At 39.2% G+C, this 17,203-nt stretch overlaps 1 protein-coding gene across 7 annotated transcripts in view; it reads right to left on the minus strand.

Annotated features, from left to right (window-relative positions):
* Window positions 1–1,080: 1,080 nt before the first annotated feature.
* The window catches only part of CDC27 (cell division cycle 27), a 71,632-nt gene continuing 55,509 nt past the window's right edge, over window positions 1,081–17,203 (minus strand). For 3 of the 7 annotated variants that reach the window (XM_074388803.1, XM_010330275.3, XM_003942422.4), the window contains 5 exons: window positions 12,973–13,090; window positions 9,484–9,612; window positions 8,397–8,471; window positions 6,346–6,502; window positions 1,081–4,396 (listed from right to left, as the gene is read on the minus strand). In XM_074388803.1, the coding sequence (XP_074244904.1) occupies window positions 4,314–4,396; window positions 6,346–6,502; window positions 8,397–8,471; window positions 9,484–9,612; window positions 12,973–13,090 (562 nt within the window). In that variant the 3' untranslated portion in view covers window positions 1,081–4,313. Of the gene's footprint in view, window positions 4,397–6,345; window positions 6,522–8,396; window positions 8,472–9,483; window positions 9,613–12,972; window positions 13,091–17,203 lie in introns of those variants that run through there. The other 4 variants (XM_074388805.1, XM_074388804.1, XM_039476186.2 and 1 more) reach the window with 3 other exon arrangements.

Consider the following 17,203-nt stretch of genomic DNA (forward strand, 5'->3'; position numbering starts at 1 on the left):
AGGTGGGCCGGGCGCGGTGGGTGGCTCACGCCTGTAATCCCAGCACTTTGGGTCAAGGCGGGTGGATCACGAGGTCAAGAGATCGAGACCATCCTGGTCAACATAGTGAAACCCCGTGTCTACTAAAAATACAAAAAATTAGCTGGGCATGGTGGCGCGTGCCTGTAATCCCAGCTACTCAGGAGACTGAGGCAGGAGAATTGCCTGAGCCCAGGAGGCGGAGGTTGCGGTGAGCCGAGATCGCGCCATTGCACTCCAGCCTGGGTAACAAGAGTGAAACTCCGTCTCAAAAAAAAAAAAAAAAAAAAAAAGCTAGAGAAAGCAAATCACAGTTACCATTAAATATGACATGAAACCTCCAGAGGAAGTCCAAAACTAAAATATAAGATTCTGAACATACGTTAATGCCAAAAGTGCCCAGTTGTATCATTTAATAGCTGAGCCTGTTTTCTCTTTTGTAAAAATGGAGTAATACCTACCTTCTAGTGCTGAGGATTGAAAAAACCATCCACGAAGCAGGTAACACAATCCATAGAGCAGGATCTCAGTAAATAAAGCCTTTTAACAAAGTTTGCCCTTAGAAAGAAAAATAAAACCTATACTGAACCTTTATGAACCATGAATTCTCAGTTAGACAAGCCAAAGAATAGTTCCACGTCTAAGCTGCTGTTTACACTTGTTCAGCTGACATTAAATGGCAGGTCCCAGGGAAGGTTATGAAGTCTGCGTTGTTCCCCTTAGAGGTGCCCAGCTCATTCCACCTTCCTATGTTTTTCCCTGTTACTGCCTTTTCTTCAAGTCTGAATAAAACTCTTCAGCTCTCTGTACTTTCTCTAAGATACCAAAAAAACAAAACAAAACAAAACAAAACCCTTTCAAAGTAGAGTAAAGTTTAGTTTCTACATCTTTCTTCTTTTGGCTCCTGACCTCTTTAAACAGATTCTAATTGGAACAAAAAACCTTTATGTCCCTTTTGAAGAAATTTCAGAAATCAAGTGATCAAATAAGCAACTGACTTGCAGATTCGCAGCTGCTAAGGGGCTTACATAGTTTGAAAAAAATGTATTCTAAAAATTACCATTGTTTTTGTCATAGTATTTATTTTGATATTCCAAATAATGCTAAAAAAGAATATGACCATTTAAATATATAAATATATTAAAAGAGAGTGTAAATTTTAAAAAATCAGATAAACATTGCCCTAGATTTTGTGGAACATAAAACTGAATCTCTCATTATTTTTCTGTGCCTTATTATTAAAATACAGATGGCACAGCTTTCATATAGCTTTAACAACTTGATTATAAATTGCTTTTAAAAGTAATTTATTTGGATTTTCCATATCCTTTAATGAATTGCAAATATATTAACAGAAAAGACTTTCCCCCACAAGACTGTACAATATCTGAAATGAGTCAGTTAAAGCAAAAAGAAGACACAAAGTTACATTGTTTCAATGCAAACAGACACACACATCACACCCACACTTGCATTTTCCCAGGTTTTCACAAAGAAAATGGGTCACCATATTTCTCAGTGAAGACCCATACTCTACTCTGGCTAATCAGAGACTTCCAAACTTTTTTCTTCAAAAAGAGCATTTTTAATAGACTAAATACTGGTTATCACTGAGTTTTTGTTTAAGGTACAACAGCAGCATGGTTCAAATGTTACTTGTAGTTCTTCGAAAAATTAAAAATTTTAAGTGATAAATACAGAAAAAGTAGGGACCACCTTTCATTATTCTGAGTACCACTGTTCTCTTGAAAACACATTCTAACCTTCTAAAATCCCAGAGTTAAGAACCATTTCCAAGGGGAAAAACAAACCCAAGGCCACAACATAACTTCGGAACAAGTGTGTGTGCATATATATACTAATGCATTAGATTGGTGCAAAAGTGCTTGCAGGTTTTGCCATAAAAGAAATGACAAAAACCACAATTACTTACTTATGCACCAATCTAATATATATGTGAAACAGAGAAAAGGATGTCAAACTACTTAGTTTAATTTCTGTAAAAGAAACTTCTGATGTTTGAAGCAAACACTTTGCTTGATCAAAATGTGTTCTTCTTCTGGTTGTTTGATCCCCATTCCATGCAAAAAACAAAACAAAACAAAACAAAACAAAGACAAAAAAAAGAAACTGCAAAAGCCACAAAGTGTTACTAGGTGGGAAATAAGGTTTCAAATACCTAAATAACTTTGAAAGTAGGTATGCGGAAAAATAAAATCAGGCCAAGCTTGGGCAGAAAGTGTCCCTCAACCAGCCATTGCCATGGTGTGTCTTACAAAACTATCCTTTTATCCTTCGTCTCAAAAAATCAGTATCAGAAAGACTCTCACCTCTGGCACAGGACATAAATTCCTACTACAAAAAGATAATTATACTTCAGCAAATTATGTTCTAAGCTTAGCTTTCTTCAGACTTTATAATGCAGAACTCAGGTTGAAGCTTTCTATAAAACTAAATATGATACTGTTATACAGCACCTTGTGCTCTGCCAATTAAAAACATAAAATAATCTAAAATTAAATATTACAGAACTAATGGATAATACAATAGCGTATTTGTTAGAATCCAAGTGCTAGCCTCTGGGAATTTTTAATTATATTCATTTTCTCCCAACTGTTCCTTTTTTAAAAAATTACTTTTTTAGACAGTACATATACACAAATTTAGGTACGGAATTCTGTTAAATATCTCTCTGGCACCTGATATCTAAAGACCCCGACTTAAATTAACTTATAATTGTATCTAATCCATGTTCAAATGAGATTAACAGTAAATTATAGAAAATTACTGAGTCTACAGGCTAAAATTTTTTTCACATCTTTTGTGATCCACCTTATTTTCACAGCTTGACTAACAAATACAGTTAAGTTTGTCCTTCATCAAATAATTCAAAATAATAACTGTAGGCCTGTCATTTATAAGAAACTATAATTTGTTATATTCTGACATTGGCACTTAATAAAATGTTAACAACTAAAGTTTCTCTAAAAATATCAATACATTACAATAAAGGAGATACACAATTTAAGACTGTTTAAATCTGTTACTGTGGAATTCCAATAATTATCATCTTATATGCATAATTAGATCCTTAAAATTGTGGCCATTTCCCAATATTATGACAAACTCAGGAGAGAATCTATCTCCTCATAAGAATGTTTTTTCCCCCTCAAGCTAAAATTTTGCAATATTCTAACTCCAATTACTCTTAGTAAACATTCTGGTGACTCACACTACTGAAAAAATCTGAAGCAGAGAGTCAAAAAGAATGGAAATGATCTCACCCAAGGGTAACCGCACATTCTTCACTCTGCTTAACCATTCAGAAAAGTCAAAGGGATAATGTCTTGAACAAATAAAGATTCAAGGTTATGGTATAATTCTGATTATATTAAGGCTTTCACTATCATGATCTCTTAAAGTCTCTCCACTTTAGTGTTCTTACTTTGATTGATATGGTGACCTTAAGTGGTTGTTAAGGGCCTTGTTTTGGCTACTCAGTGGGGAACCACTCTATCATCTCTGAATGTTAAAGGTGATCCCACAGAGCTCAAAGAGAAGAGGCAATATGGTAAAAACCAATTTTAAAGTTTGCAATACCAAGACAACAATGATCAACACTTTGAAGCAAGATGAATAAAATCCTCGGTTAGACATTAAAGCATTCTTGCCAAGAATAAGTGTACACTGTATGGAGGGATATTTGATTCCTACATACAAGTCCCAATATGCTCATTACATTTGTTTATAGGAGACACTGCAAGTTTAAGGTAATTTACATTCCTTGGCAATCAAGTTACTGTTATAGGCAATGTCTTTTATTGTTCCATCTGGCACTTGCAAACACCATTCTTGAAGAACCTAGAAATGAAGGTCAGTTACTCTGTTTATCAGGAACAGGACCAAATAAAAACAAATTTTGAAAAAGCAACCAAGAAATTCTGGTTCATCACTATTTTCCATATCTAATGGTTCCTTCAAGATAAAACATAACTCTTCCTTCCATGATAGCTTTCAAACAAGGGAGATTAAAGAAAAACAGACAAGTTCCCCACCCTACCCCCTGTAAATTGTCATTCATACTGGTAAAAGAGCCAGTCTTGTTAGCAGCTATATATTGCACTGCCTTTCATTCTGTATACAGTCAGGGTCCAATGAAAGTGGCACACTCATGGTATAAGTGATGGATGATGACTCAGAGTCGGCTCAAGAGTAAAGACTCAGTATATATGGAGGGACAAGAAACATGTCAGCACTAGTCACACATCCAGTTGTAAAAGTCTGATTTCCAGAAGTTAAAATTCATCACTTTCAGCTGCATGAAGTTGTGTGTCATCCGCATCTGTCATGCTGCTCTCCTGGGATTCATCTGTTCCCACTTTAAAAATAAAACCAAAGTCTACAGTAAGGTTTCTGACAAATATATCTTTTTGGTTCATGAAAACAAGTAAGAAAAATTGTGTTATATTCAGAGATAAAACCCTAACTAAAGGCCCTTAAAAATCCTCATAGCCTTTAGTAAAACAGAATTCAAGTTCCCTAATTTTATAATAGGTCTGATATTAGTTTATTGCATTTTATCTTTAAGGTTTTAACTACCCAAACTGTCTCTCCCTAATGAGTTCCTTATTCCTGCCCTAGGAATTACAACTAGCTAGTTCTCTGAGACATTAAAAAAAAATTGACATTTCCCCCAACCTCCAATCACGGAGTTCACTTTAAGGATACTCCATGCTAGTCCATAAAAACATAGACTATAAACTTCAGTTTCAAAAGGTTTATAGGGAATCAATCAATCAATCTCTCTCTCTCTCTCTCTCTCTCTCTCTCTCTCCCTCCTTCCCCCTCCTCCCTCCCTCCCTCCCTCTCTCTATCTCTGTATCTATCTTGCTCTGTCACCTAGCTAGGTTGGAGTGCAGTGGCACAATCACAGCTCACTGCAGCCTCAAACTCCTGGACTCAAGTGGTATGATCCTCCTGCCTGAGCCTCTCAAGTAGCTGGGACTAGAAGTGTACTACCATACCCAGCTAATTTTAAAAATTTGTTTAGAGACAGGGTCTCACTATCTGCCCAGGATAGTTATGAAATCCTAGGCTCAAGCAATCCTCCCACCTCTGTCTCCTGAGTAGCTGGGATTACATACACAAGCCAAAATGATGCCTGGCTTATAATTTTTTTTTTTTTTTTTTGAGACAGTTTTGCTCTTGTCACCCAGGCTGGAGTGCAACAGTGTGATTTCGGCTCATTGCAGCCTTTGCCTCCCGGGTTCAAGTGATTCTCCTGCCTCAGCCTCCCAAGTAACTGGGATTATAGGCTCCTGCCACCATGTCCTGCTAATTTATATATTTTTAGTACAGACAGGGTTTCACCATGTTGGCCAGCTGGTCTGGATCTCCTAACCTCAGGTGATCCACCCACCTTGGCCTCCCAAAGTGTTGGAATTACAGGTGTGTGCTACTGTGCCTGGCCCCATGGCTTATAATTTTTTTTTTTTTTTTTTTTTTTTAAGATGGGATTTCACCATGATGGCCAGGCTGGTCTTGAACTCCTGACCTCAGGTGATACACCCACCTCGGCCTCCCAAAGTGCTAGGATTACAGGCGTGAGCTACTGCACCCGGCCAGCTTATGGTTTTTTTTTTTTTTTTTTTTGAGACGGAGTTTCGCTCTTGTTACCCAGGCTGGAGTACAATGGCGCGATCTCGGCTCACCGCAACCTCCGCCTCCCGGGTTCAGGCAATTCTCCTGCCTCAGCCTCCTGAGTAGCTGGGATTACAGGCACGAGCCACCATGCCCAGCTAATTTTTTGTATTTTTAGTAGAGACGGGGTTTCACCATGTTGACCAGGATGGTCTTGATCTCTCGACCTCGTGATCCACCCGCCTCGGCCTCCCAAAGTGCTGGGATTACAGGCTTGAGCCACCGCGCCCGGCTTCAGCTTATGTTTTTAATTAAAGCCTTTCTCCAAGTTTTCTGGAACAAAGGCATCTAATCAGAATTTATCTTGTCAGTAATTTCTCCATCCTCTTATTTAAAAAACTACATTCTTATGAAGCAGATAAAACAGTACCGGTTACATATTCAAACATAAATTGAGGGCCCAAGTAAAAATTAGCAATGAATTTGTCAAAGTCATACAGCAAACTAGATCCAGAACAGACTAATTAGCTGACTCTATATGCATTTTGTTATTACATCACCCTGTTCAATTTCCCTAAATTTGGTATAATGAAAACACCATGGTTAGAAAAATAAAAGAGTAGCCTACAAATCCTTATGCAAAAAGGTAACTTTCTAAATATTCAAAATCAAATGTATGATACTTACTGATCTGCTCTTCTTGGGTTATTGGCTCCTCATCATCTGGAAGATAGCGCTTATCAATTGCCTCTTTAATTTGGTTATTGGCTCCTTTAGGATCTAAATCCATAGCCCAAGAGAAATTCATCAGGGCGAGGTGCGTTTGACCTAACTTCTTGTAAACCTAAAAATAAACAGCAGCACTACATTTTTCATTAAGTTGTGAGCTTCAACTATAAAATTCTAAATATTTATTTATTTAATTTATTTTTTTGAGATGGAGTCTCACTGTTGCCCAGGCTGGAGTGCAGTAGCACAATCTCGGCTCACTGCAACCTCTACCTGACAGGTTCAAGTGATTCTCCTGCCTCAGCCTCTTGAATAGCTGGGTTTATAGATGCCTGCCACCAAGCCCAGCTAATTTTTGTATTTTTAGTAGAGACAGGGTTTTGCCATGTTGGCCAGGCTGGTCTCCAACTCTTGACCTCAGGTGATCCACCCACCTCGGCCTCCCAAACTGCTGGGATTACAACAGGTGTGGGCCACTGCGCCTGGCCTCTAATATTCTAAATATTTATAATTTAAATTAGGCTCCTGGTGTACATGCTCTAAGCTCATTCTAAGGGTAGGACACTTTCATCTTACAGATGAACTCATACTAGCTTCTGTGCTCCTTTTAATATAATCAGATGTTATTTTCAGAATTTCTTGCTTCTATCTTACAGGTAGTAAGTTTCCAATAAATATCACTGACTGGAACAATGATAATGGGATTAAATGGATTATAAACTGCTTAATGAACTTTCATTTACAGTGTTTTAAATGGAGTTACATATATATAAACTCTTTTTTTTTTTTTTGAGATGGAGTTTCGCTCTTGTTACCCAGGCTGGAGTGCAATGGCGCGATCTCGGCTCACCGCAACCTCCGCCTCCTGGGTTCAAGCAATTCTCCTGCCTCAGCCTCCTGAGTAGCTGGGATTACAGGCATGTGCCACCATGCCCAGCTAATTTTTTGTATTTTTAGTAGAGACGGGGTTTCACCATGTTGACCAGGATGGTCTCGATCTCTCGACCTCGTGATCCACCCGCCTCGGCCTCCCAAAGTGCTGGGATTACAGGCTTGAGCCACCGCGCCCGGCTATATAAACTCTTAACAACTGTCTACAGGCACCTTAACTAATGGGCATCTGGGGGGCCAGTCTATAAAAAACTGACTAGTCTGGGCTTGGGAATCTCAGAAGCCATTTTGCCTAATCAAGACAACACAGTCCCATTAATGTTCTTTTTATTTATTAATTTCTTTATTTAGACAGAATCCTGTTCTCACGCCCAGGCTGGAGTGCAGTAGTGTAATCTTGGCTCATGGCAACCTCTGCTCCCTGGTTCAAGTGATTCTCATGCCTCAGCCTCCCAAGTAACTGGCATTATAGGTGAGTGGCACCATGCCCAGCTAACTTTTTATATTTTTAGTAGCGATTGGGTTTCACTATGTTGGTCAGGCTGGTCTCGAACTCCTGACCTCAGGCAATCCACCTGCCTAGGCCTCCCAAAGTGCTAGGATTATAGGTGTGAGGCACCATGCCCAGCTAGGATATCATTTTCTTAAGTGTTAAAAATTAAATCTGTTATTCCCAGAGCACTCAGTTTGGAGGTTTAGTTGAATTTGCTCAATAGATACTGTACAGTAAGTATATTTATCCTTTTTTTTTTTTTTTTTGAGACGGAGTTTCGCTCTTGTTACCCAGGCTGGAGTGCAATGGCGTGATCTCGGCTCACCGCAACCTCTGCCTCCTGGGTTCAAGCAATTCTCCTGCCTCAGCCTCCTGAGTAGCTGGGATTACAGGCACGTGCCACCATGCCCAGCTAATGTTTTGTATTTTTATTAGAGATGGGGTTTCACCATGTTGACCAGGATGGTCTTGATCTCTTGACCTCGTGATCCACCCGCCTCAGCCTCCCGAAGTGCTGGGATTACAGGCTTGAGCCACCGTGCCCGGCCTATTTATTCTTATAAAATATAAAAGGTCAATATTTGCTATGAAAGTCACAGTTTGGGACCATTGCCCCAGTCTTTACCTTTCCTATTAAGAAGTAAACGAGGGATTCTTTGGGAACAATTTGTTTCAATTCTTCAAGTTCTTGTAAAGCAGACTGAAAAAGAAAAAGAAAAACCTTAAAGTAGCAAAATGTTTGGAAGTTTTGGCCAAGCAAGTATTTTTACTTACTCGATTTCCCAAATCATCTTCATAAAAGCTAACTAAATCTTAACCAATATTCTTCCTTATTGCATCAGTTCTTATTGTTGTGAAAATAAAATGCATACTTATATGACAACAGGTACTAAGAAATGGCAGGCACTCTAGTACACTAAACACACACGCACGCACACACACACATACACACACACACAAACACACACACACCCCCCTCTTTGTGAAGTACACAAGTGGTGACAATTCTTGCTTTTTGATTATCTATCTATCTATCTATCTATCTGTCGGTCAATCTATTTTTATTTATTGAGATAGAGTCTTGCTCTGTCATCCAGGCTGGAGTGCAATCGCATACTCTCCGCTCACTGCAAGCTCCGCTTCCCAGGTTCAAGCAATTCTCCTGCCTCGGCCTCCCAAAGTGCTGGGATTACAAGCTTGAGCCACCGTGCCCGGCAGCTATATAAGGAATCTTTTTTTTTTTTTTTTTTTTTGAGACGGAGTTTCGCTCGTTACCCAGGCTGGAGTGCAATGGCGCGATCTCGGCTCACCACAACCTCCGCCTCCCGGGTTCAGGCAATTCTCCTGCCTCAGCCTCCTGAGTACCTGGGATTACAGACATGCGCCACCATGCCCAGCTAATTTTTTGTATTTTTAGTAGAGACAGGGTTTCACCATGTTGACCAAGATGGTCTCAATCTCTTGACCTCGTGATCCACCGCGCCCGGCCTATAAGGAATCTTTACAAGGGATAACCACATATTCCTAAATATCCACACACCTATCCTTCCTATCAATATTTCACGAAGAAATAAAAATCACAAAAAATGAAATTAACAGCTCTGGAAAAATGCCTCAGATTAAAATTAAGTAACTTTTAGTTTATTGAAAACAAGGAATAATGTTGTTTTTAAGCAATACAACACTGAAGACCCTTAAAATATATAACTTACCTTATATTTTTCATTTGCAAATAAAACTGAGGCTCTGTGAAATTTGCATAGAGGGTTCTTGGGATCAATGACAATGGCTTTGTTTAGGGTATCCAAAGCTTTCTCTGATTTTTTGAGTGCATGTTGAACCTATAAGAAATAAAGATCATGTTAATGCTCCCTCTTGATATTTATGAAGAAAGGTGAGAAGCAATGTGACTCAAAACCAACATAAAGATAATCAAATTATCAGAGATAAGGTTGTAGGGCCTAACTAGGTTGTCCACTGTAGTAAGTGGATTTAGTAATTGATTACCAAATGATTAATAGATGATCTCTAAAATCGCTTCCAATTCTAGTTCAACTATTTCACTAAAGATGAGAATACTGAAGTCCAGAGATCCTAAGTAATTTGCTCTGTGATTAAAATCTAGGTCCTCTGGTCCTTCATTACATATCTATGATGATAATTAATATTCTATCTTTAGAGCAGATATTTGGTTACTTTTTTTTTTTTTTTTTGAGACAGAGTCTCATTCTGTCACCAGGCGCCAGGCTGGAGTGCAGTGGTGTGATCTCAGCTCACTGGCACCTCCGCCTCCCAGGTTCAAGCAATTCTCCTGCCTCAGTCTCCCTAGTAGCTGAGACTACAGGCACGCGCCACCATGCCCAGCTAATTTTTAATTTTTTTAGTAGAGACAGGGTTTCACCATGTTGGCCAGGATGGTCTCGATCTCTTGACCTTGTGATCCACCCGCCTCGGCCTCCCAAAGTGCTTGGATTACAGGCGTGAGCTACTGTGCCTGGCCTTGGTTACTTTTAAGTCTAAAAGGCAAGCAAAACCTTGGTATTCTATTCATAAAAAAGATCTGTACCATTTAGCCAGATAATATTCACATTTCATCAGGTTTATGCAGTCTTTCAAATATTAGACTTTTCAAAACTGCATTTAAAAAAATTCCTGTTTACAAACCTTGTTTTACTCAGATCCATTAAATTTTCAATATTTTAGGAAGTTATTTGAAAAATGATCTTTCTGCTTTACGTAATTGAAAATCACTGATCTCTAATACTGGGAAGCAAATATTAGACATTTTAAGTAACTTAAAATTTTTTTTTTTTTTTTTGAGATGGAGTTTTGCTCTTGTTACCCAGGCTGGAGTGCAATGGCGTGATCTCGGCTCACCGCAACCTCCGCCTCCTGGGTTCAGGCAAATCTCCTGCCTCAGCCTCCTGAGTAGCTGGGATTACAGGCACATGCCACCATGCCCAGCTAATTTTTTGTATTTTTAGTAGAGACGGGGTTTCACCATGTTGACCAGGATGGTCTCGATCTCTTGACCTCGTGATCCACCCACCTCAGCCTCCCAAAGTGCTGGGATTACAGGCTTGAGCCACCGCGCCCAGCAGTAACTTAAAATTTAAAAGATTGAAACAGTACCAAACTTCACTATTCATTCATATGTATATAATGATGTTCTGCTATGTTCCTCCTTGGACAAATTATATGTTACAAATAAAGTGGGCTGGGTTGGGCATGGTGGCTCATGCCTGTAATCTCACTACTCTGGGAGGCCAAGGTGGGTGGATCACCTGAGGTCAGGAGTTTGAAATCAGCCTGGCCAACATGATGAAACTCCGTCTCTACTAAAAATATAAAGAATTAGCTGGGCTTGGTGTCGGGAACCTGTAATTCCAGATACTCAGGAAGCTGAGGCAGGAGAATCATTTGAACCTGGGAGGCGGAGGTTGCAGTGACCTGAGGTTGTTCCATTGCACTCAAACCTGGGCAACAAGAGCGAAATTCTGTGTCTACTAAAATTCCACCTCAAAAAATAAAAATAAAAAATAAAGTGAGGTGAATGAATGTGGCTGCGGAACTTTAACAAATATCACAGTAATAAGAATGTGACAGTAGGTAGGGCCAACATCTGGTTGCTAAACTCATCTATGCAATGATCTTTGCAAATATTCTGCCCACAGGATTGAGAACCTAAATATCAGTTCTCTAAAAGAGAAAAGCTTACTCTCTTACCTGACAATTTCTTCAAATAAACCACTCAAAAATTTAAAACAACCTGTTCTACAGTAACTTTGGAAGAATTCCTATTTTTAAAAAAACGTTCAACTTCACCAAAAGGTGTCTAGATACTCAATTTTGAACTGAATAAATAAGGTGATGAAAACACAAAATAATTTTAAGTAGACACAGCTCTAGATATTTTGTGTAGTAGCTAACTATAAAAGAAGTTACTGTCAATTTCTTTTTTCTTGCCCTGTCTTATGGTGCTAAACTATGTCGATTTTTAAGAAAATTATCATGGTCAATTTTAGTACACTCAATAGAGAATTAGAATTCTCCTCTCCCCAAGACAGTGACATTTCAAACTAACATAATTCCTTGACACTGTATGCCCATTCCCATAAAAACCAAACTTGCTAGGGGGAAAAAAGAGAGAAGGTCAGGAGAGGGAGAGGGAGAAAGGGATGAGAGGACGAGAACAAGAACTTAAGGTACCGTACTTAAACAGAAACGAATAAATGAGATTTTAAAAAGCAAACAAACATAATGTACATATCTTTTCTCCTATTAAAGTACAATTTACTTATTTTCTTTTAAGAGATGGAGTCTCATTCTGTTGCCCAGGCCGGAGTGCAGTGTCACTTTCTTAGCTCACAGCAGCCTTGAACTCCTGGGCTTAAGCAATCCTTGTGCTTCAGCCTCCCAAGCAGCCAAGACCACAGGTGTGTGCCACCATCCCAGGCTAATTTTTAAATTTTTTGGTAGAGACTGGGTCTCACTATGTTGCCCAGGCTGGTCTTGAACTCCTGTCCTCAAGCAATCCTCTCACCTTGGCATCCCCAAGTGCTGGGATTACAAGTGTGAGCCACTGTACCCAGCCAAGGTACAATGTTACCAGACACACTTATAAAATGTAAATATAAAAATGATTCTGCACATTGCTGTAGTGCAATGGCTTAATCTTGACTGGCAGCAACCTCCTCCTCCTGGGTTCAAGCAAGTATCCTGCCTCAGCTTCCCAAGTAACTGAGTCTACATGCATGTACCACCACACCTAGCCAATTTTTGTATTTTTATGAAAGGTGGGGTTTCACTATGTTGGCCAGGCTCGTCTTGAATTCCTGACCTCAGGTGATCCACCTGCCTCAGCCTCCTAAAGTGCTGGGATTACAGGCATGAGCCACTGTACCCAGCCTGGAGATCTCTTATATGAGTCACATAACAACTCTATGAGGTAAGGAAGTAGTACACGACATTCATAAAATAGAAGAGCTCGGAGAAATGAAGTGACTTGTGTAGGGGATAAGGGCAATTCTGTGATTTTTTTCTTAGGCTAAGCCAATTGAAAAGTATTTTTAGTTGTAATAAACTCCAGAATACTGTTTCAACAGGAAAAAAACCCAAATTTTATTATAGCAATTAAATCAATAACAAACATATTTCAAAGGGGAGATTAATAGAGTATTAATGTTTAGAAAGCTACTTACTACTCCAATGTGGCAAAGTAAAACTGAACTTTGAGGGTTGATATCAAGTGCTTTTTGGAAATGCATTTCTGCGAGGCTGAATTTTTCTTGCTTGTAATAAATCATTCCTAAACCATACCTGGAAGTATAAAACAAAGTATAATTTTAAAGACATAAACATTAGGTTGCTAATTTAGTTCAATCAGTAAAAGGACAAGTATAGAATCTGGCATTTTAATAAACCAGGGTAATGATACTGGTGGTCTTAGAGGGGAGAACAAAAGTATCAGTTATGATAAAAACCACTAAATCATTTTATTTAGTTATTTATTTATTTTTATTTATTTATTTTTTTAATTTATTTTTTATTTTTTTTTAAGCCAGTCAAATTTAGCAGTGGGGGGTTGTATACCAACTTCAGTGACACTAATGTTAATAAGTTCTGATAACCCACTACCATCGGACCAGCTCATTTTATTTATTTTTAATTAAAAAACATTCTTTTTTTGAATTGGGGTCTCACTCTGTCACCCAGGCTGGAGTGCAGCAGACCAATCATGGCTCACTGCATCATTAAACTTCTGGGTTCAAGCAATCCTCGAAGCCTCAGCCTCCACAGTAGCTGAGACTATAGGCATGAACCGTAACATCTAGCCATTAAAGCATTTTATTATTTTTATTATTTTTTAAAGACAGCATCTAACTCTGTTGCCCAGGTTAGAGTACAGTGGCATAATCATGGCTCACTGCAGCCTCGACCTCCCAGGCTCAAGTGATTGATCCTCCCATCTCAGCATCCTGAGTAGCTGGAACTACTCCATCGTCCTGGTGCACACCACCAGGCACGACTAATTTTTGTATTTTTTGTAGAGATGGAGTTTTGCCATGCTGCACACACACACACACACACATACACACAGTATATTATATATGTATAATATATAAGATGTATATTATATATGTATAATACATAAGATGTATATTATATATTATATGCATACACTTTTTTTTTTTTGAAACGGTATTTTGCTCGTTTCCCAGGCTGGAGTGCAATGGCATGATCTCGGCTTACTGCAATCTCTCCCTTCAGGGTTCAAGCAATTCCCTTGCCTCAGCCTCCCAAGTAGCTGAGATTACAGGCATGTGCCACCACACCTGGCTAATTTTGTATTTTTAGTAGAGGCGGGGTTTATCCATGTTGGTCAGGCTGGTCTTGAGCTCCAGACCTCAGGTGATCTGCCCTGAGCCACCACACCCAGCCTATATATATATTTTCTCTTTTGAGTCAGTCTTGCTTTGTCACCCAGGTTGGAGTGCAATGGTGTAATCTCAGCTTACTGCAACCTCTGCCTCCTGGGTTCAAGCAATTTTTGTGCCTCAGCCTTCCAAGTAGCTGGAATTACAGGCATGTGTCACCATGTCTGGCTAATTTTTTCGCATTTTTAGTAGAGACCGGGTTTTGCCATGTTGGCCAGACTGGTGTTGAATGAATGGCCTTAAGCGATCCGCCCGTCTCAGCCTCCCAAAGTGCTGGGATCACAGGTGTGAGCTACCATGCCCAGCCTTCTTATATTAATATATTTTTAATTTTTTTGTGGAGATGTGGTCTCACTATGTTGACCAGGCTGGTTTCAAACTCTTAGCCTCAAACAATCCTCCCATCTTGGCCTCCCAAAATGATAAAATTACAGGTATGAGCCACCATGCCCAGACCATTCAAACATTTTAAAGAGTCACTTTTATAAGCCAAAACAATAAAATAAAATCAAATAAAACTGTAATAATAAGGAAAAAAGAAACCACATCCCTAAACTCATCACTACAACATAGATTTTGTTAATTTAAAAGACAGCATCTTGCTCTGTCACCCAGGGTGGAGTGCAATGGTGTGATCATAGCTCGCTGTAGGTAACCTTGAACCCTTAGGCTCATGCGATCCTTCCACCTCAGCCTCCTGAGTAGTTAGGACTACAGGCATACACCACTATGCCTGGCTAATTGGGTTTTTTTTTTTTTTGGGCAGGGAAGGGGTCTTGGCCAGGCTAGTCTCGAGCTCCTGGCCTCAAGTAATCTTCCCACTTCTGCTTCCCAAAGTGCTGGGATTATAGGTATGAGCCACCATACCTGCCATATTCTAGATTTAAAAACTAATTTTTTTATTTTTATTTTTATTTTTTGAGATGGAGTTTCGCTCTTGTTACCCAGGCTGGAGTGCAATGGCATGATCTCAGCTCACCGCAACTTCCACCTCCTGGGTTCAGGCAATTCTCCCACCTCAACCTCCTGAGTAGTTGGGATTACAGGCGTGCACCACCATGCCCAGGTAATTTTTTGTATTTTTAGTAGAGACGGGGTTTCACCATGTTGGCCAAGATGGTCTCGATCTCTTGACCTCGTGATCCACCTGCCTCGGCCTCCCAAAGTGCTGGGATTACAGGCTTGAGTCACCGCACCTGGCCTTAAAAACTAATTTTTTTGAGTGGTTATTATATGTGTGCCAAGAACATTGCTAAATTAGGCCGGGCGCGGTGGCTCAAGCCTGTAATCCCAGCACTTTGGGAGGCCGAGGCGGGTGGATCACGAGGTCTAGAGTTCGAGACTATCCTGGTCGACATGGTGAAACCCCGTCTCTACTAAAAAATACAAAAAATTAGCTGGGCATGGTGGCGCGTGCCTGTAATCCCAGCTACTCAGGAGGCTGAGGTAGGAGAATTGCCTGAACCCGGGAGGCGGAGGTTGCGGTGAGCCGAGATCGCGCCATCGCGCTCCAGCCTGGGTAACAGGAGCGAAACTCCGTCTCAAAAAAAAAAAAAAAAAAAAAAAAAAAAGAACATTGCTAAATTAATCTCATTTAATCCCTGGAGGAATCATAGGTACCATTATCACCCTTATTTCAAATAAGAAAACTGAAACTTAGAGAAATTAAATAACTTGCTTAAAGTTATATAGCTAATAAAGATTCTAACCAGGTCCTTCCTTAATGATTCTAAGGCCTGAACTCCTAACAATGCTATTTCCACATTTTTTGTACAAATGCATATATATTTTATATTATTATAATTATAGTATACATAGTGCCATGTTTGGCTTTCTTCCCCTCCCCGCTTACTACTATCAAAAGCATGCCCCTATACTTATAGACCTCGAAATTACAATTTTAAAAGGCTATGTAATAGCGTATTAGGTTGATATACAGGTATTTCTCCTGAATTTTCAAAATGTCAAATGAGTATAATGTGGATGGTTTATATTATGGAGACTTCTCACAGTCATAATTAGATGATAATGATGATGGAGAATAAGCACCAAATGAATAAGAAAAGAGCACAACATATCTGCTTTATTTGATTGGCTTTATCATTATAATTGTGTTATAGATGAAGGAAAGGTATTAAAAACTATGCTAAAGATAGTGAAGGTGATAACAAAAGAAAGGGTATTTTGTAGTTAGAATAAAGTTGCTCAGTATTTAGAGTCATCTAAATACATCAGCATTAAACTTCTCCCTAGTAAAAGCTTGCGAATCTGAATAATCCCCCTTTAAACACAATTTTTGATATAGTTAAGTTTTTTTAAGAATGTGACTACTGCAAAATAGCAGAACAAACAATACGTGTTTTAAAAAAAATCACAAGAATCAACTAGACTTGGGAAAAAACAAAAACAACACAAGTCCTACTAAGAAATGACTTCTTGCTGGGCGCCAGGGCTCACACCTGTAATCCCAGCACTTTGGGAGGCTGAGACGGGTGGATTATGAGGTCAGGAGTTTGAGACCATCCTGGTCAACACGGTGAAAACCCATCTCTACTAAAAATACAAAAATTAGCTGGGCATGGTGGCAGGCACCTGTAGTCCCAGCTACTCGGGAGGCTGAGGCTGGAGAATTGCTTGAACCTGGGAGGTGGAGGCTGCAGTGAGTGGAGACTGAGCCACTGCACTGCAGCCTGGCAACAGAACAAGACTCCTTAAAAAAAAAAAAAAAAAAAAAAAAAGAATTCTTCTTAAAATATAACAGAGAACTTCTACCTATCATAAGAGAAGGCAGTATTGGCAATTTGATAGCTACATTGGTCAGTAAAAGCTAGCACTTTTTTTTTTTTTGACATCTTTCAGACAATGTAAGTACTACTGCAAAATAAGATGTAATCCATTAAACATATTCTCAAATCAAAAAATGTTTTAGTAATATAATGCTTCCAATTTAGAAGCAAATAGAATGATAAAACTTAACTCCTATAATAATTAACCC

The sequence above is a fragment of the Saimiri boliviensis genome, chromosome 17, assembly GCF_048565385.1.
Source record: "Saimiri boliviensis isolate mSaiBol1 chromosome 17, mSaiBol1.pri, whole genome shotgun sequence".
In the NCBI taxonomy this organism is placed as follows: Eukaryota; Metazoa; Chordata; class Mammalia; order Primates; family Cebidae; genus Saimiri; species Saimiri boliviensis.